Source organism: Coffea arabica, chromosome 8c, assembly GCF_036785885.1.
Source record: "Coffea arabica cultivar ET-39 chromosome 8c, Coffea Arabica ET-39 HiFi, whole genome shotgun sequence".
NCBI lineage: Eukaryota > Viridiplantae > Streptophyta > Magnoliopsida > Gentianales > Rubiaceae > Coffea > Coffea arabica.
Genome location: NC_092325.1, coordinates 33,749,564 through 33,775,889, shown reverse-complemented (window position 1 = coordinate 33,775,889; position 26,326 = coordinate 33,749,564). Strand labels below are relative to the sequence as shown.

The 26,326-nt window shown below is 31.9% G+C and overlaps 2 protein-coding genes across 2 annotated transcripts; both read right to left on the bottom strand.

Moving 5' to 3' along the window:
* Positions 1-14,643: 14,643 nt before the first annotated feature.
* Positions 14,644-16,176, bottom strand: LOC140013489 (pentatricopeptide repeat-containing protein At3g29230-like). The gene has a single exon (XM_072062784.1). The coding sequence runs from the start codon at positions 16,174-16,176 to the stop codon at positions 14,644-14,646; it is 1,533 nt and encodes a 510-aa protein (XP_071918885.1).
* Positions 16,177-17,552: 1,376 nt separating this feature from the next.
* On the bottom strand, positions 17,553-24,629 carry LOC113722524 (probable phospholipid hydroperoxide glutathione peroxidase). Its single transcript, XM_027245813.2, has 6 exons — positions 24,193-24,629; positions 22,405-22,481; positions 22,184-22,245; positions 19,858-19,976; positions 19,600-19,767; positions 17,553-17,915 (listed from the first exon to the last, which is right to left on the bottom strand). The coding sequence occupies exons 1-6, from the start codon at positions 24,469-24,471 to the stop codon at positions 17,886-17,888; spliced, it is 735 nt and encodes a 244-aa protein (XP_027101614.1). The 5' UTR covers positions 24,472-24,629; the 3' UTR covers positions 17,553-17,885.
* Between the last annotated feature and the right edge of the window lie 1,697 nt (positions 24,630-26,326).

The following is a 26,326-nucleotide window of genomic DNA, read 5'->3' as shown; positions in this document are numbered from 1 at the left end:
TTTGCCTCAATATGTCTATTCACTATGGACCAAAAGAATTGCAATGTATATACCTAAACATGTTGGAGAGCCTAGGCTGACAGGTGTTGTTCCTTGCTAGGTTGACAGATACAATTCTCTTTCTAGCATTGGGATGAGACGGCAAATGATATATGTCTGTGACATTGCAGGAAATTATACTTTCAGAAACCTTCCTAAGGTTTCTAATAATTTAACTGACCTCCCTTAGATTTTGAAAACTTATACTAATATTTCTTGAGATTTATGATTTGATAACAAAATCAATTCATCTATTAAAAGGTATGATTAAAAAATTACTACCAGGAGAGAGATAAACATTTTGTTCCGCGAATGCCTCTAGCATTTCAGTCAAGGTGTATTAGTAAAAATAATTATCAGTTGCAAATAATTATCAGTCAAGGTGTATTATAGATATGATTATCTTGATATTTTTTTTATAATTTTCTACTAAAATTATAACTTTCAAATATTAAACTTAGAATAGTAAAAATTGTTTACCTAATTTAGGGTATGCTTTTTGTGTTTTTGCACAAAAAAGAGCTTCCAGTTTTACCTTTCTTCTATCTATTTTTCAGCCATTTCCACAAAATTATTCTAATACAAAAGCCATCTCTTTAGTTTCTAAACCAAAGGGGAAAAAAATTTTCAAGAACAGATTTGTTTTTCTATTTTTTGTCCTCTTAGCTTTCTTTGTTTTACTCGAGTCTTTTTTATATACGATTGAAATGTGGTCATGTCAAGTCTTGTTAATCACAAAATGGAGCTAATTGGTGTAGCAAATTAGCTCCATTTTGTATCTTCCACATTACTCTTTATGCTATTAATAGATAATTTCTTTAATTAGTTGATTTGTGCCATAATTACTTAATTCTCATATTTTAGTTTCTAATCTCAAATAATGTGTTGGGGTACATGAGCAATTTCATTCTAAGTGATGTTAACAAATGAGCCCCTTAGTCAGTCAAGGGAGATCAATGTAATTTTCCAAACCTCGATGAAATTGTTACAAACCTCAGGGGGTGTTTTTGAAATTATCCCAAATTAAACTTACACAGCAAAGTTAATCTTGGCACGTGTATTGTTGCAATAGTGACACGGAAGGATAATGGACAAGTCCAATTTCTTAATCACTGTTTCAAAAGATCAGCCACGAAAAATGATTTTGGCAGCTTGACCTTGTGTGCCTTATGTTCATTCCGGAACCAACAGCCGCTGTATAATCTCACAGTATATTATACTCCCTCCCTCCCACTCTGATAGTCCTGATTTATTTTTCACACAGTTAAAGAAAAAATAGTTAATTTTGTTGGAACAATCAATTTTAGTAACTATTTTCCTAAAATACCCTCACATTAATTATAGTACAACTTTATGAAAACTTAAATTGATGGTAAAAAAAGAATTAATTCTCATTAAATGGGATAAGTTTATAATAACAATAACTTACATTAAATAAGAATATTTTAGAAAAATTAAAATACAACTACATTCTTCAATTGAAAAGTGGATTACAATTTAGGACAGACGAAAAAGGAAAACAGAACTATTAAAGTGGGACAGAGAGAGTAGATAATTAGTCGTACATGCTTAAATTACAAACTAATTAATCTGTGATATCTTCCGAGTTGGTGTTAGCACCTAGTGAGTAAACTTGGTAGTAATTATTCTAGTAATAAAACCCTTTTCTTTTGAAAAAGAAAAGAAAAGAAAAGAAAAAGCTCCCAACCATATATATAATATATTGCTCTCTACTAATTGATTCGTAAGATAACGTAATATTACCCAATGATTGCTAAACAATTTACCTGAGTGAATCGATAGCCAGAAAAAGGGACGCAATCACCAGTTTCCTTAATTTCCTGTGGGTCTTTTTCATTTGTCTTTCTTCTCCGCCATTCTCGCCTTTCTTCTTCATACCAAGTCAATCAGAAGAGACCACTTCGTATTTGAAACGCGTCATCTGCTAATTTCCATGTACCTTCTCATAAATTCTAGAACTTTTTCGGCAAAGTCAGTTTGCTGTATAATGCAATTATTGTAGCATCATATCTTCGTCACAAGTGGTGCAGCTCTTCTCCTTCGAATTGATGTATGTCCTTTTATGTCTTTTGAATTTAAAAGTAAAAAGTTGATCCACTTATATAGGATTTTGATTTGAAATCTATTAATATGAAGGTAAATAACTAGGAAACATCACCGAACTTACTAGAAGTAAAATAAATAAATAACAATATTTTATCCTTCAACTTAGTAACCCTAACTAAAAGGGCAAATTATATAGAAAACAAAAAGAAAATAATACTCATTGGTCATGGATTTTAAAAAAAAAAATAGTACCATTTTCAAATGCCAATACTTGCAATTGTTGTGACAAATTTCAATTTTATATGGTTTTCATACTATGAGAGCTAAAGTTAAATGTATTGTAAAATGTCAAATCAAATTGTAGGTCTATGGTTTTCTTTTTTTTTCCTTTTGCTTCAAATTTTATCTTTTCAATTTTATTTTGAAATTACAAGTATAAGTATACGTTAAATATGTAAAACCAAATTGTAAGTTACGAAATTTTTTTGCTTCAAATTTTAACTTTTCAAATTAGAACTTGAATATGGATTCAACCATAATATTTCTCCTTTGAAAATTAGAAATCATTCAATTCAAAACTAATAAGAAAAGTAAATAAATTTGGTGTTTTTGTACCTTTGTATTGAATTTTCATTTTCATATTTTACTACCCAAATTTACTTTATAATAGTATAACATTGACAATATGTTAAGTTATATTTTGAAAAATAATGGAGAAATTAGGAATCTTGGACTAATATAAATTGAAAATACCGATCGCAATTACTACTATTTAAAAAAGAAAATTCCAATACACATGTGACATATCATATATACATGTATATAAAGCTAGATGCCGGGGGGGGGGGGGGGAAGTGGCGAGAAAAGTTGAAAAAAGGTTGGATAGAGATATGGGAATTGTGAGGTTATGGCAAAAAAAATAACATCGTGGTAGGAGGTACAAAGGTCATAAAAGGCAGCGGTAGGGGATGGAAAGGGTTATAGTTTTCAAGTTTTCAAGAAATTCTAAAAACACATCTTACAATGATTTTTTAAATCTATGTTAAAGTTTATGAAGAGTACTATTCTACAAGCACTCTTAGGGGTGCAAGATGGGAGAAAAAGAATTTTCTAAAATCGAGAAAAATGAATTAATTATAATTTATATTTTTTGTTTTATAAATTGATATATGAGTATAACATGATATATTGGTAAATAAGTTTATAATTGTTCTATCATGTAAATCATTATAAAATACATTATTTTATTCAAATAAATTATTGTTCTAAATAATTGTTCTATCATGGATTAGTTATAATATATGTTTTTTATTTTATAAATTTTGATATATGAGTATAATATAATATATTGATAAATAAGTTTATAATTGTTCTATCATGTAAATCATTATAAAATAAATTATTTTATTCAAAATGTTATCATATATTGACAGAAAATAGGTAAGCAAATTTTGGTTTCAACTTACTTAGGATATTAAAATTAAGAAAGTTCATTTTATGCTCAGGAAGTAAACTTTATTTTTTTAACACGTTAAGCATACACTTTTTTGAATTTTTTGCCTTTTCATATACTTTATACTATACTATAATATATAAGTACATATATTATTGTTTTGAATTAAAATATAAATACATGGTTCAGAATGCTAGTACACATTAAGTCTTAATGTTTATGCATAATCATATTTGCAAAAAATCCACAAAATAATATGTTTACTTTCTCACCTCTTTAGTTATCATCATTTACACATAACAAGGGTTTAAAAATTTCTTATTATTCAAATCATAATAATTAGGGGCTCACTTCATGGATGGAATATTTCATCATAGCAAACTTCAATTAATTTCTAGCTCATTTTTTTGCCCATATATGTTTGTTCATTATGTACCAAAAGAATTACAATGTATTTTAGCTAAACTAAATAATTACAATGTATTTTAGCTAAACTTCTTGGAGGGCCTAAGCTGCTCATTATGTCGGTTCCTTGTGTGCCAAAAGAATCTATATCTATATGTATTCAGGAAGGGGTTTTTAGCAGAAACCCTCTCAATGACTTCTAAACTTCTTATTTTTTTTCTAGATTTTTGTATTTATTTTAATACATAAAATGTAGTGAGTTATAACCCACCTTATCAGTTATCACCCATCAATATTCCGACTATCTTACTCCCCCGCTATCCCACTATCTTAACTCATCCTACAATCACTCCTACAAATTCTCTATTCTCACTATCCCACTATCTCACTCCCACTCTCTCTCAGTTTCTTATTTGTTTTTGGTTCTCTATTCATTTTGTAAATGTATTGATTTTGTTTCTTTTATGAGCAGTAGTGGAAGAGATTATGTGCAGAGACTTCAGCAGAACTCAACCTTCTTGTGGAGAATTGGAAGTATATTCTTGCCAGCTTAATTTTCCAGGTCGGTCCCCTCTGCCTTTTAAGTATGTTTTGCTTTTGTTTTGTTTTTTGTCATGAATGATATTGCATTGATTTTCTGATCATCCATTATTTCTGAAAATTTTTTACAAAATCTTATGAACGGTTGTTTGCTTATTGTTACACTGTAAAGCAAAGATAGTCAATAATAGGATAAAGTATAAACACAAAATCACAATCACATTTCTAACATAAGGTATTGCTTGCTTATATAATTGCGGATGGTATAGGTTCATGATTGAGAGTTTTACTATTTCTAATATAAATTGTATATTATAAAAATTTATTTGTTTGTATTACTGAATTTTTTAATTATTTTTTATTGCACATTTATCACATAAAAAAGGTGTTACGATAGTTATTTTCATAATTTTATTCCAAAAATAATCGTGCATGAAATAAAAAAATATTTTTTGATAATAAAAAATAATTAAAAATGGTTTATAATTAGAGAAAAACAATTCAGATACTACTAATAACTAAGGCACTATACGCCCATTATTAAAATTGGATTAATTTTTAATTTCGTCAGAAATCCTTTTGGTAAAATTGCATTCTAGCCTTTCTTTTTTTTATCATTTTCTCTCTGCATTGACTGCAATAATTTTCACTTCACTTTTAATGGGTGGGCTTTCAAAATTGGTAGAAAGAGAGTTTATTAGCATTCAAATAACTGTTCTGTGTTGCATCTTTTTGAGATGCTAAAGAAGGCATGAAACTTCTTGAAGGATGGTATCCTACTTTTTAGAGTTTGAATCACAATAGTACCTTCATTTTTTTGTATTTTTTTATTTTTGCATCCACTGGATTAGAAAAAATGCGTCCTTCTAAGTTTGGATTATGTTCAGCAGTGATGCCAAAGACCCAACGATATCTATATGAAAAAAAAAAATCCAAGGGACATAATTATATATCATACCAGATATCAGGAAACTAACTGCATAAAGGAAATAATCCTGACTCATATTTCAGCGCTCTACCTGACTTAAGACAGTGATTTTTTTAAAAAATCTGGTTTCTCTTGATATTTGAAAAATTCCGAATTCTAACTGAACTTAAACCAAAAGAATAAATTAAAAATTATAGAGGCTGCCAAATTAAAAGACAATATTGAATTGGATATTAAAAAATAGTTTAAACATAGTAGGGACTACGAACCAAAATCTTTGAAAAACAATTCTGTATCCAAAAAATAAAAAAAAACCTACAAGAACAAACTCATTTTCCCCAAAAAAAAAAAAGAAAAGAAGCCTATAAGAACATACGCCCTTTTCCAAATTTAAGAATTTATCTACGTTATGAACATATTATAAACTAATACATTCCTTTTTATTTAATATTAAAATTTGATTTTAATATACAAGTGATAGCAGAGGGAATGAAGCAGTTAGCGACAAGTGAAAAAACTGAAAAGGACAAAAGCAATTAGAGGGATAATTTCGCACAAAATTCGTGGGTTAAAGTGCAATTTGAGATATAGATGGGAGGCATTTTAGTGTATTTATTGGTTTATTTTCAATAAGTGGTGGTTGGTTTTGCGGGGTTTGGGGGGTCTACATGTACCAAAATATATTTATATAGGGATTACTTCATTAACTATGGGTGCTAATAACAATTTTATTGGTGTGTAATTTTCATTTGATTACAACACAATTGTATTAAATTCTATTGATGCTACTTCTATATTAACTATTGTATTTTTTTGTTAACAATTCTTATACAATGTATCACTTACTACACATAAAATAAATACAAAAATTATTTATTTTTGATTTAATGTATATTTTTTTTCTAGATCAAAGAAATGAAAATATTGCCTCTCTTCAAGTTCGACAGCCATCCACATCACCAATACTTTTGCGTGATCATGGTAAATATGCAGTTTTTTATATCGTCAAAGATCGTGCATTTTCATTTGTAGTACACACTCCACAAAATTCAACATAGTTAATTAAATCATCAATTTTGGCTTTCGTACTAAAAATGGATTGGTGTGAAGAGTGGTCGCACCTTCAAGAAAGATTATCAAATCGAATGCTTAGTATTTGTAAGTATTTCATTTTAACAACATTCAATTACATTCATTTGTAGAAATATATCATTCCCTTTTTTAATATAAATTTTAATTTTTTTTCAGGATCAATCTTTCGAAAAAAGACAATTCTTGAATGATATACACATTCTATTATATTTCAAACTATTGATAAACAGATATTACATTTAAATTTTGTTGGTTCAATTTTTTCACCTTTATTTGTTCACCATTTTATTTTTTTCAATAATGTCAGCACCGTGCGTAGCACGGGTATTCACACTAGTTACAATGTATTTTAGCTAAATTTCTTGGAGAGCCATGGGCACAGCCATTTTTCTCGAGTGAACTAAATACAAACAACAATTCCAATCTTCCAAACTCCAATCCAGCAGGTGTTTAAATTTTAATTCACCAGCTAAATGCTTATTAAATAAGATTAGACTATTACCAGAGTAATTCCAAATCCAACATATCACCATAAAAAAAAAAAAAAGGGAACTCGGCAAAATAGGTCTGAAATGCTCAACATCTCAAGTCATAAATTCATTACCTAAGGATTTTTTTTAAGCAGGGGAGAGGTGGGATTCATTACGTAAGGAAATTAAAATAACTCAAAACAACAAATTAAATCGTAATGGTGTCTCAGCAGTCAAATTACACGTCGATCATTTAGTTTTCAGTTTTTACACAGAAATGGCAGCCAAAAATATCTTTTCACGTCCAACCAAAAAAAAAAAAAAAAACCAGCAAATCATCAGTGAAAAATCATATAAGCTATCAGTGCTAATTCATCTTTGAATTCCGAGATGCCAATTCCAGCAGCTAAGACAATTCATCCCTGGCAATTGAGACAACAAAATATATGCTAATAAAGCAATATTCTTTATTCCCAAATAGCCAAAAAACCCAAAATGTAGTATATCATGATTGATACCATACTTGACTTGATCCATCTTATACTAATATATCAGGAGATTGGAAGCCAAAACTTTTTGTTTTTTGTACTTCCTACAAAATGCATGTAAATAACTGAGTAGACAACAAAATAGTATTTTCTTTTTTTTTTTGGGGTATAATCCATAGATATTCGCATCCGTTTCATGGTTTGTGACTAATCTTGTTCGAACCGAATCAAACCCCTTGTGAGAGAATCTTTCCCAACGTTATCTTTTCCATTCCCATGAATTTCGAACTCGAAACCTTATGATTAAGAAATGCAAGCTCCTTCCGTTTGCACCAACATCCGTTGGTTCAAAAACAAAATAGTATCCTTTGAGTAAAGACTTTTACCTCACAAGCCAATTTTTCCTTTCATCTTCCTTTTTATCCCATGACGATAGATGTCTAAACAATTACTCTTCTCCACGGACTAATTAAGACCCTGCACTGTCCCAGAGATAGTGAAACTGGATAAGCATCAATAACCCTTGTAATAGCACAAAATATAGCCTCATACACAACTATGCCTACACGAATATCATATGTCACCTAGGAAAATATAGTGTATGCCATCCTATGCATCGATCTTACCACCACTCCAAACAATCAAGTTCTTATGGAATTAAATAACTCTATGCAAGGCTTACTCAAATTGTTTGCGGATTCAGGCTTCTAGGGACGCAATAATCATTATTTTACTTGAGTATCAAGTTACAGCCCATTGATTAGATCCTGTCTGCTGTAAGAAACACCTTGTGCATTCTTAAGCTGCCAGTTCTATTGACAGCATTGGCAACAAAATACTCATTATAAAAATCAAAGATGGCCTTTCTAATTTTATCTATTGTTCTTTTGGCCTTCATGAGAAGGACATACTCTAGGAAAGCAGCATAACTAGAATGTCAAGTTATTTAGGAAAAAAAATTTCTAAGCGAACAAATTTTTCTAATAAATTTTCAACACCTACTATCTATGTGCTTGTCATTAACCCTAATAGGAAAAAAAGAAAAAAAGAAAACCATTTCTCTCCAAAAGAAAGCTATTTTAGCCAGAAAAATAAATCCTAACTACATATAGAACTCATACTACAAGTCCATGTACTTAAATATTATTAGTTAAACTCGTCTATTGGCAATGACATCTAGTACACCTAACCTAAATTTGCTCTTTGGAGAATAAATAAAATGTTTGTGTGACTACATATACACGCGCGCGCGCACGTGTGTGTATATATGTGTGTATATATATGTATGTGTGTGTGTATAAATATGTATATATATGTATGTGTGTGTCTGTATATGTATATATGTGTATATAATATTTTGCAGTTAAACAAGACAATGAAATCACCATTAGTAGGTTTTAACTTTATTTTCTTTTTCTTTGAAGGTGGAGCACAAGTAAGGCAAGGAGGATGTAATAAATGGAAAATGACCTTAATCCAAGATGAGGAAGCAAAATTCGTTAATCACTTTTATTCTTTCATTCTCTCCATGAAAGTTAAAATATATAGATGCAATTTCTTATTAATAGAGCTTCGGAATTTAAATGATAGAAAAGTAATGCTACAGGCTTCGCCTAGCACTTGCCTAATGAGCATCTATAAGGGAGTTTGAAGTATTAGTATTTTCAAGAAGCGAGTTTAGATGAAAAAATATATGAGAATCAAATTGCATAATACTTTATCTTTTGTGCATTTAAATGGTAAATATTATGTTACTAATTGATCAAAAACTAGTCGAAAAATCTAGGTAGAAATCAAATTTGACCAATGTGAATTTGTAAGGGATATAAAATTAGACTTTTAAAAGTAAGGAATAGAAAAAGTTATTTTGTAAAATGTGAAGAACGTTTTGAACAATTTTTCTACAATATATTTGTAATTCTATATGGATATGGAAAAATTTTCAAAAACTTTTTTGTATTTGGAGTCTACAGTAACACTTTCAAAAACAACTCCAAAAACACAACCAATTTCAAATTTAACTTATAAAAACATAGTAAATAAATAAACCATATCACATTTTCTTCTTCCACTTACCACCACCACGTACCACACACCACCACCAATCACCATCAACACCCTCCAACCCTCCTCATTCCTCCTCTCTTTTCCCTACCATTTCCTCCCTCCCTTTCCCTTTCCTTCTCTAGCCGCGACCACAACCAAATCTGTTTGCAACCTTCTAGTCTCGGCCAGAGGAAGGAAGGGAAGGGGAGGGGAAGGGAGACGTAGGGGAAGGGAGGAAGGAGAGGAGAGAGCAGGAGGGATGGGGTGGGGTGGGGTTAGTGGCATTGGTAGGTGATGGGTTGTGGCATTCAATTTTTAAAAACTATCTCAAAAAATTAAAATTTTAAAAATATTCTAAAATACTCTAAAAAACATCCAATCATTTATTATAAAAATTTTTCATATACACTACTATATAAAATTTTTTTGAAAAATATCCTAAAAACACCTATTCAATATGGAGTCAAAAAAAAAAAACTCGTCGGGTATGATATTTGCGAAGGCAACAATACAAACAAATTACTACCAAGTTATCTAGTACGGATATAAATGACTAAAAAAATTTCTTCCACCAAATCCAGATCCAATGGGGGTCTAAGCAAATATTAAAATATTAGCTGGGCAGTTCACCAACACAATTGAGAGACGTGTGAAGGGAAGAAACCCCCCCGTCTAGCTTTTGTCGGTAATTGACAGCGAAACTATTAGCTCGTATTCATTGAACCAAATCGCCCCTAGCAATCATTATATAAACAAATGACAATAAAAGAAGACCTTTGGCTTTTAAAAAAGGGCAAATTATTCAGGTAATCATTAAATTTTTTGTATAGCCATTTAATTATTAATAGTATATTTTTACTCACTAAACCATTAAAATTGTAAATTTTGGACCATTTCATCTGATTTCACAGTCAATTCGATTAAATTTAACTATTAATAGTATATCTCGTAAATCGTGTGAATCCTTAAATCTAGCAGAGCTAACGGTGGAATTAAACGGAATGATTCAAAATTCACGCTTCTGATTATTCAATGGATAAAAACATATTATTAATAGTTGAGTGGCCAAATCTTGACTATTAAAATAATTTAGTGATTACCGGGATAATTTAATCTTTAAAAAATGGGGTAACTGGCCTTTTCCGCTTGTCAAAAATGCTTTGATTTATCTGTCCCTGAGAAAATATGCTGCATGTTTATGTTAGTAAAACTTATAGGTAAATCTAACGATCCAAATATCTGTTGCTATACATAACTGTTCATTATTTGGAATCATGTTTAAAAATAATATTATAATAATTTTTCTAATATGATTTATTTAAAATACGAAAATAGTTGAAAAGATGAAAAGTTGATCTGGTGATGCAACTGATATTTTTTTTTTTTTTTCTAAATAATGAACTATCTCCTTTTTCAGTTTTGCAAATAAAGTTTACAAAGCTGGTGAGAAGTTAGTTTAGACGTGAAAAATCAAAAGTTAGTTCTCCCACTTCCCCCTCCCCGCTTTTTAAATCCTACCCATTTCCTACTAAAAAAATTTATTACAAAAAAAGGCTGGTGTAGATGAACTAACTTCAACTTCAAGATAGGTTGGTGTAGAAAAATTACAAGCAGAAAAGACGCAACAATAACTTTTTACAGCGACTTTATTATGCAACTTCTAGCTGAAGCTTCAAGATTATAGTTTATCAAATTCGATTGGCTTTGGAACAGATTAATGTTCAATCCAAACACAAAAGTGTTCATGGTTATGAATTGAATTTCTAAGTCTAAAATTAATTATTTTAGACACTTTGGCCTTGTTTGGTAAGTGAGTTTTTTGGGTGTTTGTCTAAAACTTTACTGTAACTTACTGTAGAAACTGTAGAAAATTTTTTTGAAGTGTGTAAATTTTTAAATATTTTGAAGTGTACGTAGAGTTTAAAAGTTTTGAGAATTTTTTTGAGGTTACTGTAGCTAAAACTGTTAAAAAACTTGTAGCAGACAAGCTTGGCCAAAATTCTAATGTAACAGTAGTTTTACGTATTTAAATCTGTGAACCCCATTTTATAAGATTTTGGTGCATATATATTTCTTCCGATTTTTTTAGCAGAGCAGGCTTATGTTTTGACCGGATGATACATAAAATTTTCTGTACAAATATGTGACTAGCATTTTTTTTTCATCCACTATATGCCAGCTATAGCACTATAGTTGACAGAAGTTTGAAAAAACTGCATAGTTAATTATCTGATTATCGATCTAATATTCTGAAAATGACATCAGAACTAATTAAGCATTTGATGTAAATGATTGGCCGGGGAAGAAATAAACAACATAATAAGTTTTTTGACCTCAGCTTAGATTCTAAACCTTGTTAGATAATTAGATATTAAAGAGATAGATTTGTATATCACAAAGATCACCAGTTGTGCCCCAAAAGTGATGACCAGAATAATTATATGTCAAATCCAAAACTAGTTAGGATTGAATTAGTTGAGACATAAACATCCAAAGTAAGCTAAAAGAACTACCAAAAAATATATATAAGTGATTATGCCCAGGAAAATAACTCACATACAGCTCATATGTTATGGTTTTTCCAAAATTAATCATTTGTGACCCCATTACAGCTCATATGTTATTAAAAAGTTTTCACATCAAGCACTAAAACAGCACTTGATAATTTATGCTGAAAGAATCCAGCTATTAAATGAGTTCATTTTCAAGATTTTTATGCAGTTTGTTCATCTAATTATCAAAGGATTCAAAACTAAGACCATATATAAACAAATACAGCAAGAATTTCGTGCAAGCCAAAATAATCACTATGAAAATTCCATAGTGATAATACAAATTATACAATGCCATGATCACTAATTAGAGTTGAAATCCCTTTTATTTTATAGATAGTATAGTTTCTCCCCAGTACCACTCAATACACATTTATAGACCGTGACGATGACGTTGGTTTAATTTTGGATTTCGATGGAATAGGTTTTCATCAACACGAAAGCTTTTAGACACATATCACAAAATAAATAAATGCTTATTTCTTGTTTGATTGGACCGATATATATCATCACTCTATTTCTCCAATATAAACATATCATAGAACATGAAAACTACTCAAAATTTTTTGATATATTTTGTGTTGCAAAAACTACTAAGGAAAAATGGGGCCTTCGGTCTAAGGCCACTTAGTTGGATATGTTGGACTGAATTTGTTCTTTTTTGTTTGAGACCAAAACTGGATATGTTGTTGTCCATCTTTGGCCCAATACATCTTCATTAATACAAATTGTAAACCCACCAGCTCTTGCAACACGGTTTGGAGCGAGGGAGCCCCACATCCCCCGCCCATTACCTTAAATCTCCCCTGATCCGTCGCTATCCCTTGCCTTGCATTGCGAATTCCTGCCATTGCTCCATTAATATTTTATTTTTTTATGTGACTTTATTTTTATATATGTATAACACTAATAATAAATTTACTAATTATTCTTTTGAATATTTGATAAACAATCTAATATAATATAAAAATTAAAATTTATTTTGACCTTGTGTATCTGTTTCTTTATATTTGATATTATATAAATTCTAAATCAATTATAATTATTTTTTAATAAACAATATGCCATAGCAAAAAAAGCAAACAAACATAACAAAAATTTTACCCCAAAATTTAACAAAAAAATTATACTATATTCCACCAGAAAAATATCATATTCTTCAGTTTATATTACATATATATTATTATATTATATTATATATTTTATACACTGTTAGTATAAAAATTTTTTTTTTATACAAGTAGATTTAGATCATGCCACACGTAACATGAATTCAAATTTGAAATTCAAATCATGCACATGTGACATAAATTCAAGATTATTAGTATAAAAAAAATCACTATATTGTCAGCACATAAAAGCTAATCCCGTGTATTATATATACATGATATTAAACTAAGACAGGGGCTGAGCCAGGAAGGATTCCCTTTGCATTTTTTCTCGCCCCATTGAACTCACCCCGCGAACACCTACCCCTGTTACCATCCCTAACCCCAACTTCTTAATTATCGTATGGATTGACTCATCATCGTGTTATTTCTTTGTAGTTTTTAGCTTTATAGCTTCCATCTGACCAAAAAAAAAAAGAAAAAGTAATCTTGACCGGTAAAAAAAAAAAAGATAAAGTGATAAAAAATTATTTTTAACAGACCAGGGCAAAATCTACTTGCTTTATTATTATTTTTTTTCCCTACCTTCTCGCCTCTCTCCACATTCAACCGCCAGTTAGGTACAATCTTGAACTTGTAAGCAGGGAAGAGTCTACATAATTCCACTTGCTAGCAATATTGGTTGTAAATAGGCCTTAGGTTTTTGTTTTCGTTGACACACAAGCCACATGTATAATAGTACGATTAATTTTCTGTACATTTACACTGTACATACAGATATATGACAACTAATTTAAATTTAAATTTAAAATCCATATTTATATATGTATCATACATCCAACTATAGTATATACATTTTCAGTGTATATGAAAGTAACTCAGAACTATATTGTTGAACAATGAGAGTGAATACTATGAGATTTTTTTTAGAACAAATTTGGACTGTGTGATATATTAGATAGAGGATGTAGTGAAAAAGTAGAGAATGAAGAATGGGGTCTTTTTTTTATTTTATTTTATCTAACGGGTAAATCTTTTATGCACTGAAAGTGCATATGCTATTTTTTTTCCAACAATAGTTAAGAGGAAGAAATTAAACCTATTTCCTTAATCCAACTCAAAAGGCAATTGCTGACTTCCGAGAGTGCATATGCTAGCTGATCTAGATATATGCCACATATACAAAATCTGACGTTCAAATTCAAATTCATGTGATGTGACACTTATCCATCCCTGCTAGTGTATACACTGACGGTGTAGGAAAAATTAATCCTTTATCTAACAACACTTTAGTCATAAAGTTGGAGTCGCTTTGTTAATCATTTTTTTTCCTTAGAATTAACATGGGTACGCTAATGTAGATTAATTTTAATTTTACCATATAGGAGCTATTTGATTTCTTGAAATTTCTACAAGGCTGTGTGAGCAGCGTAGATTCTACATTTGAGTCTCATTTAGATAGCATTACTATTGATCAAGTTGCTTTTATCCCCAGCTACAAATCTATACATTTCCCCATTGACCTGAATGATACTACATCCAGCAGTCTTGGTAATACCAGAAGCATTCATCATATTCATCCATCTGTTAGCCTCTTCCAGATTCTTGCAAGAAGCATACAAGTTAGCCACCATCATATACTCCCCATCAGTTAAACTTCCATTTCTTTTCAACAACAATTTCACCACTTTCTCTCCAATTTCAGTATCCCTATAAATCACACAAGCACCAAGCAAAGCACCTACAATGGATTTTCCCGGTTCGAACGGCATCGACTCAATCAGTTGGAATGCATGACATAGAAATCCAGCTCTTCCCAGAAGATCAACAATGCATCCATAGTGTTCCAACTTTGGGTTTACTGCACATTTCTTCTCCATAGAACTGAAAAGCTCAAGACCCTTGTGTACTAATCCTGAATGACTACATGCACTAAGCAAGCCAATGAAGGTTATGTCATCAGGCCTTAAACCTTTCCCTTTCATATCATCAAAGAGTTTAAAAGCAGCAGATGCTTGACCATGAAGAGCAAGCCCTGAAATCATTGCGTTCCAACCATAGATATCCATGACTTGGGACTTATAGAAAACCTGTAAAGAACTCAGAATCCTTCCACATTTAGCATACATTTCTATCAAAGCAGTTGTTACGTGTGCACTTGATGTTAGTCCCTTCTCTAGAGCAAAAATGTGCACTTCTTCACCTTTTTCGAGCAATCCCAAGCTGGCACAGGCAGATAATACATTGGTAATTGTTAAGTAATCTGGATTATACTCCTTTTCCTTCATTTCCTCAAACAGAGCAATCGCAGAATCAAAGCAATTCCTGCCTAAATAGCCAGCAAGCATTGTGTTCCATGTGATGATATTTCTCGAGGGCATTTGATTGAAAAATTTCCTTGCTCTCTCCATTTCTCCAGCATTACAACAAGCTAAAATCATTGCGTTCCACGAAATCGTGTCTCTTCTTGGAATTATGTTGAAAATATTTTCAGCCAATATCATGTTCCCACTTCTAGCATATCCAGACACCATTGTGTTGTAGGAGAAAAGGTCCTTACAAGGCATTGAACCAAAGATACTCGTTGCATCCTCCATCTGACCTGCAGCAGCATATGCATCTAACATTGAGTTCCAAACAACGATGTCTTTTGTGGTAATCTGCTGAAAAACCCTATAGGCATCCTTGCTGCATCCAAAACTTGAGTACAGATTTACCAATGCAGTTTGAACAAAAGAATGATTACAGAAAACATTTTTTATTATCTGACCATGAAGGGCTAATCCGAGTTTGTCCAGCGAAAGATTTGCAGCTGCTTTCAGCAAAATGGGATATGTAAAATTATCAGCAAAATGACCAAGTTCTTGCATATGTATGAAACTTAGAATAGCTTTCTCGTGACACCCCTCAAGCACTTGCTTCTTTATGATTTTGTTCCAAGATTGTAAAGAAGTTGGAAGAACAGGACTGCTAGAAAGCACAGCCATTCAGTTCTTGGAATTCCAGAAAAGCTAGCTGGGAAGGTTGGAAAAGCATTGCAATGCTTTCACATATCCATGCTTGTATTATTAATTTATTACTTTCTTTGGATAATGTTCTTTCAAGAATATTATCTGTGGCTACTGACAAGCAACTACAGCCACACGCAGGCAAGTTGCAATACAGACAGATTATAAATCTTGTGAAAAATACATATTATAGGTTTTTGCAATGGGAGCAAATATAGCTTCCCACTTGAATAGACAATTTTAAGGTGGAATTTTTGGGGAACACGCTATAAAAAACTCTGAATATGTTTTCAACTATCTTTATATCTTACTGACACATTTATAAAAAGTGCTCTGGTAAATTTCTATAAAACACCCCAAAACCACTATCCAAATATCTTTAAAAAAAAAAAAAAGTATTACTTTTTCTTTGTTGCTAGAAGTCTCCTCCCATGCTAGAAAAATTAGTTAAGAATTAAGACATATTATATTTTAGACATAAGTATTTGTATCAAAATCTCATTAATTTATGTTACATTAATGCACCTCATAAACAAGCTAAAATTTCTTGAAATACAACTTCAATGTTGAGTCGGGTTAATCGTTTTAGCACCTAAAAAATTTACAATTTACAATAGAGAAGTACTTAGTCACTTTAATTTTGATGTGCGTGCACACGTCCACACGTTTAGTCACTTTATTTTGATGTGTGCGTACACGAACACACGTAGAGAATACACACATAAACTTTACAATTTACAAGAGAGAAGTACTTAGTCACTTTAATTTTGGTGTGCTTGCACACGCACACACGTAGAGAATACACACACATATATTTCTTGAGCAACTAGGGTTTGACCATACAAAAAATAAGTTGAATGTGTTGCCAAGATCCAGTTTCATCCGTTTATAGCATCAATTTTCACCACCTGAATGACTTCAACCCCAAAATGTGGTAATATCATACTCGTAATTAACTAAATCTTGTCAATGGTTGCTGCTCAAGGAAATGTCTAATGGTATACTTGCTTCACATAAATAGAATAAACATCAAAGAATCCATGTAATGAAGATCTACACTGTTTTTCTTTTTTTTTTTTTTTGGTGAAAGATTAACAATCCATCCCTGCAACACCATTTTACACAACAGAGAAGATGAAACAACCAGCAGAGCAAATAAATGTATTCGAAAATTTATAACTTGGACAGTTTAGTTTCCATAACTTTTTGTTTCATTGCTACAACCAGTAGGCAGATATTTTACATTTCAGTTATCTGTTCACAAGACAATCTGTTGTTCGGAAAATGTTAACAAAGCTATTCTTGTTCTTAATTGCCAAGACAACTTCCGACAAGGAAATCAGATGGTCGCGTCATTAGCTGAAAATACTAGCAGCAGCTTGTCACATTACCTTTTGAGCAATCTTGGCAGGAAAAGTCGAGCTCATATTCATATCACATTAGCTTTACATAAAAGGGCTGTATGGTTGGTATAAAACATTATGCTTAACGAAATGGGATTATACTGTTTACCCACGAACATGTTCTACACCAGTAGTACTCGAGGAGCATTTCATTGAAGAAAGAAGGCGGCAGAAAGTAAAAACAAATCTCAAGGATCTAGTGCTTATTCCAAATGATGTGATACTCGAGTACGGTTATCCTTTGCCCAGTAGCTACATAGCTGGTTCAATGGAGCGGTTGAAAGCTTATGCTGCAAGTAGCTTCTGGATATCCTTCTGTAATGTTTGAAAAGACAGGTTTGTCAGTGAAATAGAATTACTTGAACTGCTGTTTAGGCGGCCCAAAAAAAAAAAAAAGGAACTACAAAAAAAGAGATATTTAATAAAAGATGAGGCTTGTAAGCTTATTCAACACAGATTATGCATACAATGAAAAAGGTTGCAGAAGACAACAGCTTTTACAACCAGAACTATGTAAAACTTCAACTTAACTACATTAGAGGGCTGTCAACCTCAGACAAATCAATGAAAACAGAAAATCCCGCCAACTTCAAGATCAAAAGCAGCTAGATTAACTTCAACAAAGGGCTGAAGAGAGCAGGCTAACTCACCAAATATCCTTCGATTGATTAGACTTGGTAAAGAAATCTTATTACAAGTGAACTAGATGAGAGGGAAAAAGATAAGAGTGGAAATTAAAACATCTTAGCTTCAATGTCACATTACTGTATGATAAGTATAGCTATAATCTTGGTAGATCTCTCTCTCTCTCTCTCTCCAAGATCAAAAGCAGCTAGATTAACTTCAACAAAGGGCTGAAGAGATCATGCTAACTCCATCCATTATCCCTCAATTGATTAGACATGGTAAAGAAAGCTTATCACAAGTGAATTAGTTAAGGCAACATTATAATACAGGGAATCAAGATGTGTTTACCTCATAATGTCAGTTAAAGTGTATGACAAGTTTGGCTTCTATATTGGCAGATCTCTCTCTCTATCTCTCTCCCCTTTTCCCTTTGAAGTTGTAAACAAATTTTTGCTTAGAAGTTTTTCAGTTATAATACGGTCCATGACAGAATATTCTCATGATAAGGTCCACATGAAGTACAACAGCCACATATGTCAACACAAGTCCACCGGTGATTTTTATTAATCAGGAAAATCTCTCCATTTACATGTGAAAATAGAGGCATAGATCAAGTCAAAAGGTGAAGCCTGCAACAACTTGAACCACCAAATTTCGATGCACAACAGCTAAAACCAGACATTAATATATGTACTGCTGCATGCACTTTTAACATGATAATAAGTCTTCATTGAGTACTATTCTGAAAGCTTTTGATGTACAGATTAAGCCTCACTACTCATTCATTAGTTTTCTCATTTACCCTCATCTGTTTATGCAATAAAAATTACCACTTATTTTGCTTGCAAAATTGAAAGCTGCAATCTGTACAAAAAGATTTAAAAAAAATTAGATAAATATAGACTCCTCATAGCTACAGGAAGAAAGATCCATGAATCAGACAGATCATGTAAAAGTAGGTGCTTATAGAAGTCAGTGATGCAAGAACTATATTTTTACATTATTTACATAAAGTACTTTTTTGTTTTTGAAAAGATTTTTTCTTCTCTAATGCATTTTTATCATGCACCAGTAATGGATCTCTTCAGCATTATCATGAACTCGCCATCAAAACTATACTCATAGGGCAAAATGCCTGTGACAATTCTATTTTACTTTGGAATGACGATGATCAGACTTGTGCTACATTAATAAAAGGGCCTTGCATCAGAGATGTTAATCTACAGTAGGTGAAGGAATAAATGTTGTCTCTGAAATTGCATCTGATGAATACTCCAAATTATGCTCTATTCACTTCTCAAATTATCAAAATTCATTTCAATTCTGAACTAGCCATATTTAACTTTGCAAGGGAGTATCACAAAGTCAATACCTCTATCTGGAAAGGAGATGTCGTAGGTGGATATCTTTGAACAACTTTGCCATTTTTATCAACTAGAAACTTCTCAAAATTCCACTTGATCAAATCACCCAATAATCCTCCAGCATTTGACTTTAAAAACTGGTAGACTGGGGCAGTATTTGGTCCATTAACATCCACCTGTTATAGAAACCTTTAGCACTTCATTAACACCATGCCGAAAAGCCAAGTTGCCAAAATAGTGATGGAGAACAATATTATCCACAGCACCTTATCAAAAATTGGAAATTCTGCTTTAAACCTTGTACAGGCAAACTGTTTAATTTCTGGATTTGACCCTGGTTCTTGCCCTCCAAACTGGTTACAAGGGAAGGCTAGAATTTCAAACCCTGCATTCAGAGTTACAACGTGATCAACTAAACTGAAGCATGTAACAGATAGATATCCATCTCATCTTGATGATACCTCCATATTTACTCTTACTTAGAAACAATATGCATATGGCATTTCGCTGCTACAAAACATTTCCATCCTAAAGACAACAAGAAAACACACTATGTATAAAGAAAGAATGCATAAGGATCTTAGCGCTATAATATGAGACACTTAATTGATGAATAGTTGTGCTGTGCATGTAAAAATTATGCGTGTAAATAGGATTATTAGGACTGAAATTCACCAGAGTTCAAATTGCCACCATCATCTTTCCTATTCATATTTCTGCAGAATCCAATTAGATTACATCAAAAAGGCCTAATTTGGCAGAATTTTCCATAAGTGAAGTTCCCACAGCTCACCGATTAGGTTATCTAATTGAAATGAATAAGATAAAGGCAGAAAAAGAAACCAAATAGATCAAGAAATGCATCTGAAATATGAGAAGGAAAAAGAAGAAAGAAGATGAAATAACTTATTAACCAAATGGCCTACAAATTAAGCTGATTTGAAGAAAACTTTTTTTTCAACTTCGAAGTAATGACTATACATTCATACGGCAGAGAGGAAGCAAGATAAAATCCTCACAGTGAAACACAAATATAGAATGAAAATGCTATTAAATACTATTTTTACCCTGCAAATGCCAATAGATATTTCAGCCATTACAGGCAGCTCTATTAATCATCAATGCAAGATTGCCAGGAAAGCATTGTCAATCTGCCTGAACCCCATTGATCTAAATTCATGGAGGGGATAAGTAAAACTAATTAGGCAAGGAAAAAATTGGAATACAAAAAGCTTGGAGTGAGGTCCTTATATTAGATAAGGGTAGGATCAAAACCTATGTGATGGATCAAGAAAAGGACCATGAGTTTGATGTAACGTGGAAAAGGACAGTGAGATTCCCTCCTCAAGTTATGATTATCCAAAACTGAATCTAGGATATTAAAGCATTTTATATTCTTTTTATCTTTCACCTTTTTTGACAATCTAGAACAAAGAATTGAACTAACCTCAATGAATTAAGATCTCAACTCTCTCTCTGGAACTTTTCAAAAGATGGGAAAAAGTCATATTCAATAATAACACATGTTTAATGTAGTTAACAAGAAGAGCACAACTGAAGAGAAGCATTGTCAATGCAAGAAAAATGTAACACTGCATGGTTTAACATTGTTGGCAACAATTTTAGGTGCAAATAACTGTACCTATGTAGGGCCAGTCATCTGCAAGCTAATTTGTGATTACAGAAAAGACTATGAAGACCTTCCTGAGTAAAGAGTTTCAATTACAACAAAAAGGGGAACATTCAGATTGCCAATTATATTATCCATTAAAGGAGTCAACACAATAACCAATATTATTGTTAATCAAACTATGGATATGACTGGATTAACTTGAATTGTAGGTGTTAACTCCTATTTATAGAAGGATCTCCAGCATGGTCCCAAAATCAATTTGGTTAAAAAGTCTGCAAGCACTTATGATCAGTACACACAAACACCTAAAAGTTTCAGATGGTGTTCTGAGATTATTTTCTTACTTTCTTCAGAGAACATGCTTTCTATAACTTAAATTTATCTATATGAAAATAAGTCATGTACTTTCATGTAGTCCATAGATGTGTTGAAAAGGAAACTGATAAGACTGAAAATCGCTAAATTCCAGAATCAGTATTTTGCAAGAAGTAATATGAAAAATGATAAACAAGCATAATGCAAGTAAATGATGCAAAGAGAACGCAATGAAAGAACTAAGCTCAAATTTCAAAAGACATAAATATCTTGAATTTGAAACTTTAAACCACCTGATGCTATATTTCAATTTCATACTTGTGGTTAAATTGTGCTGCCACTGTGCTAACAGAATTTAAAAAACAAATTAGTAAGTGGCATACCCAGTTCACAAACATCACATTCTGCAAATAGCTGGATAAAATAGTTTGAACAATAGTAAGATGCACGGCTTAGTAATTTTCTAACTCATTACACCACCATATTCGTAACTAAGCAAAATTAAGAAAACTATGGACATAAAGCTTTAATGCTCTTCCTATTCATCCTATGCATTGCATTTCTAACATGATGCAAATGTCATATGGATGTTACAGCCACAATATAAAGATCTTCAAAAAGTTCCCTCTACTAAGTTACCTCACCTTGAGTTTTGTACTTCTCATATATATGAGATAGCTCTTTGTAGTTCGAAGTTGTCAAGCCACTGAATAAAATAATTACTTGTAGTCAGATAGATAACCTTCAGTCTTACAACTTATTTTAAGAAATCAACCAAGAGATTCAAGATTCCAACAGAAGTACTAATAATCCCCTGGAACAGAAGAAAAGAAATGTCAACAACTGACACCAACAGTAAGAATACCATTTTGATGCTACATTGACAATCAGAAGGATCTTCCCTTTGAATTTGCTAAGTGAAACATCATTCCGATCAATATCCTGCAGAGAGCACGAAATATAATTACCATGCAGGAAGTACGCATTCCTGTTCTATCTAGATTATAGAAGAGAACAGATTTTAACAGGAAAAATAGCATCAAACCAAGAAATGGGCAAGCTTCTTGATTATAAAGTAGCAAATACAAATTGAAACAAATGGGATTCGTTTGGCCAAATTGATTGACACTTACTGTAAGGAAAAGATAAAAGGTGTACTAGTCAGAACCATGAACAGAATACTCAACACACAAAGCCTAATCAAGATAATATTATAAAGCAACTGAATCATTTCCTAGCCAAATCAATTAAAGCTCCATATAAAAGGTCTACAATAAGAAAAGTCTTCTTCTTCTGATAAATTTGAACCATACAATAATCTGGACAACCAACTTATTGTTATCTTATGAAATATGAAGACTTCTTCTTTCAAATCCTTGTGGGAATGTGACAAAAGAAAAACCCAAGACCAGAGTATAATGTCTTAGCATTTGACTATTAAATTCCATTGATTCAACTTCAATTGAAAGTGATTACTTATTTAGCTTCCTGCTGAAAGTGTCAATCCTCAAAGTTCTGCTTGCCAGTCTTACTATCAGGGTTCAGGAAGAAGTAGACTTTAGGCGCACTAATAGTTGGGAAACCAAACTCTATCAACATTTATCCAGTTTGGAAAATGCATTGAACAATTTCAAATGAAAATCAGACAATTCCATTTCAATTATTTTAGGATTCATATTACATCTTTCTATAATCCAATCGGGGACTCATGTTACTGAACAGAATTTTTGCCCTGTCAAAACCAGGCCTAGGGCCTCAAACAATTGCTTCAGTACAGCAAAAAGGGACAGTGTCAAGTGGTCATCCTTCGCCACTGGGCCTTTGGCCTGGTGGTCACCACCAAGCCTTTAAAAGTCTTGGTGGTGCGGGAGGTCAAGGGTTCGACCCTTGCCTCCCACCAAAAAATTGCCACATTATGTGGCGGCCTTAATTGGCCATCTTCGATGGAGTCTCTACTCACATCGAATCCCCTTCCCTCTCCCCCCTAGATTAGGCTAGATTAGATTATAGGAATTCTACAGTTGCGACAAAAGAAAAAAAAGTGGTCATCCTTCAACACAGGTGTAGGAGTTGACTAAACCAAAATAGGTATAGCAACTTCACTAAAAGATTAATTAGAAGCTAGGTTGTTCTTGTTGCTCTGCTATGGATAAATCCTTCATTTCTTTAATTCAATCCAGAAGTACTCAACATTTGAAGTACATCTAGTCGGATTGCTGACCAACCATCAGTCGATAGTATTAACGCTCCTTTATATAGGAAAAATCTACATGACCAAAAATTGCATTTAGTTGAAGTTGGCAATAGTCGCTTGAAAAGCTCTGTAGCTGAAACTACTTGCTAGATAGCAAAATTCGACACAAATCATCACAATTTTCGGCTATTTGCACCATAGTTAAAAGCTCAATTCTGATGTTGTTTTTGCCTCTTTTTTTTTTTTAAAAAAATGAAACTTACATAGCCCATTATCACTAGAACCCCAAATTAAGCATGTCCCATTCAAGAACGACTTTCTCTGGCAATCAAATCACGATTTGAAATATAATCCAAAGCAATTTATCAACATTAAAATATTGCAAATAATACACGAATTTTAATACAAAATCCACGAAAAGAAAGGAGAATTTGCACTAATAAGGAATTCATTCTTTACCTTCACAGTGAAATCATAAATGCTCTTCTCTGTGGCAGCTCTAGCACTGATTGTGCTGAAAGATGAAGACTTTAACAGAAACCCTGAAAGATTAGAAGATGGAAGAGAAAACCCATGTTGGAAAAAAGCTGATTTTGATGATCCAAAGTTGGTTTTGATTGATGAAACAATAGAACCCGTGACAGGGTAAACAGAGTTTGGAGTGAAGTTCAGCTTATTAGCTTGCGAAAGAGTATGCAAAGGGGCCGAAAAAACTGAAGAAAATGCCATTGAGGACATCAGATTCACACACAAAACACAGCTGAATTGAAACAGATCTTCTTCTTCTTCAGGAATCAGAAGCAATTGTGCTATTGTGAGTGATAAAAACACGCCGGGACAGGCACAGCAACAGAAGTTGGAATTTAGAGTGGAAGATGATGATCCACGTGGTAGTTTTGAGTGCCTTTCTCTTTTTTGGGCTTTGAGTCCTTATTCATCCTTGTGTTTTGCAAAAATTAATTTTTCAAATACGGTAAAAACTTTTAAAAAGTACTCTAAAAATAGTTTTAATTTTTTTAATATTTCAAAAAATATTCTAAAAATCCTACTACTTTTAAATATTTTAAAATATATTCTAAAAACTCTGTTATAATAAAATTTTTTAAAAATATTTTAAAAAATAGCTAATCCAAATGGGACACATCTTTTTTATACAATACTAAATGCTTTCTCTATTATTGTCCTATCAAATATGTTCATTACATCCAAGGTACTATTGAAAAATCAAAATGTGCATAGACACCACAACTTCCTAGGGGCACGCATGAGAAGACAGATTGCTTCTTGAAATTTGAATATGCAAAAAAAGATGTTGTTGTGATAGTTTATTAACTTATCAATTTTACACCAAATAAGAAATAGGTTTTTTTCAATCCATGAAAATAAGAAACTAATGGAGAAGATAATTTAGATGAATAAGGGTTTTGTGCTTTTTGGTAAATGTTCATGAATATCAATTCAAACGTGACTTACTTTACGTAAAATTGTGTTATCATCACTGCAAAAGTAGTCAAGCAAAATAATTAAGACAAAATATTCGTCCTTATCAAATCTTACAAGGGATAATTTCAGCAATTTCTCTTGATGTTTAAAAAACTATGGAAACCTGGTTTGAAAAACTATGAAAACTCCTTTAGAAAGTAAATCTTGATAACAATGGATGATATAAGCCAAAAAAAAAAAAAAATCGATGAATATCCAATACAACCCTTCTCTAATATGTAAAACAAATTAAATCTTAAAAAGTCAATTATTTCCATTATCTGTTTGGTGAAAATTTCAAACATTTCATAGGAAAATTTAAGCCATGTTTTGAACGCATTCTTTTTTGGTACTTTGGACATTTTTTTTTTTTGGTAAGTAATTTTTGAAAGTACTTATTTTAACAAATGCCTCCTTAACTGGTTGGTCAACCTTTTTATAAATTGATTAATGAATCTAGTAGAAAAAATTGAGAGTGAAATATAATGTACTAGATTAAATGACATTAGAGTTTAGGATAAAGAAGTATCACTACAAAAGAAATTTCATTTTTCTCTTTTAAACTCATTTTTACCGAAAATTTGTAAAGTTTGTGAAGATTATTATTACATAGTTTTTTCATAACATCAAGAAAGTTAAGCGTAATTTTTCAAATAACAGGAGAGGTGGCCTCAATTATCATCAGAAACCCAAAAGGGAGGTTTGAAATTATCCTATCTTACAAATACAAATCTCTATCAAATAGATTTTGTTAAACACTAACATGGAATAATTGACCAACATAATGTGAATCAAACTCCAAGTAAGTTTGACTGCCAACATCATTTTAAGTGTAATTTCCTAAGACCTCTCCTCGTAATATAATAGGATTTATTGACCGCTGGTCCGCAGTGGTTGGCCTCAACGGATTGTACAGTTAACCAATCACTGTTATTGGTTAGTTGAATTTTAGATGTTAATGACTAAATGTGCAAAGAAACTGAATAGGAACCAAAATAAAGGAATGCTACAAGTGTAACGGATTAAATGTGTCTGTCTATTCTATTAAAAAAAAAAGGGTAATATTATTTGTACTCCTCATATATTAATTGCACTCCCACTATCTCATTTT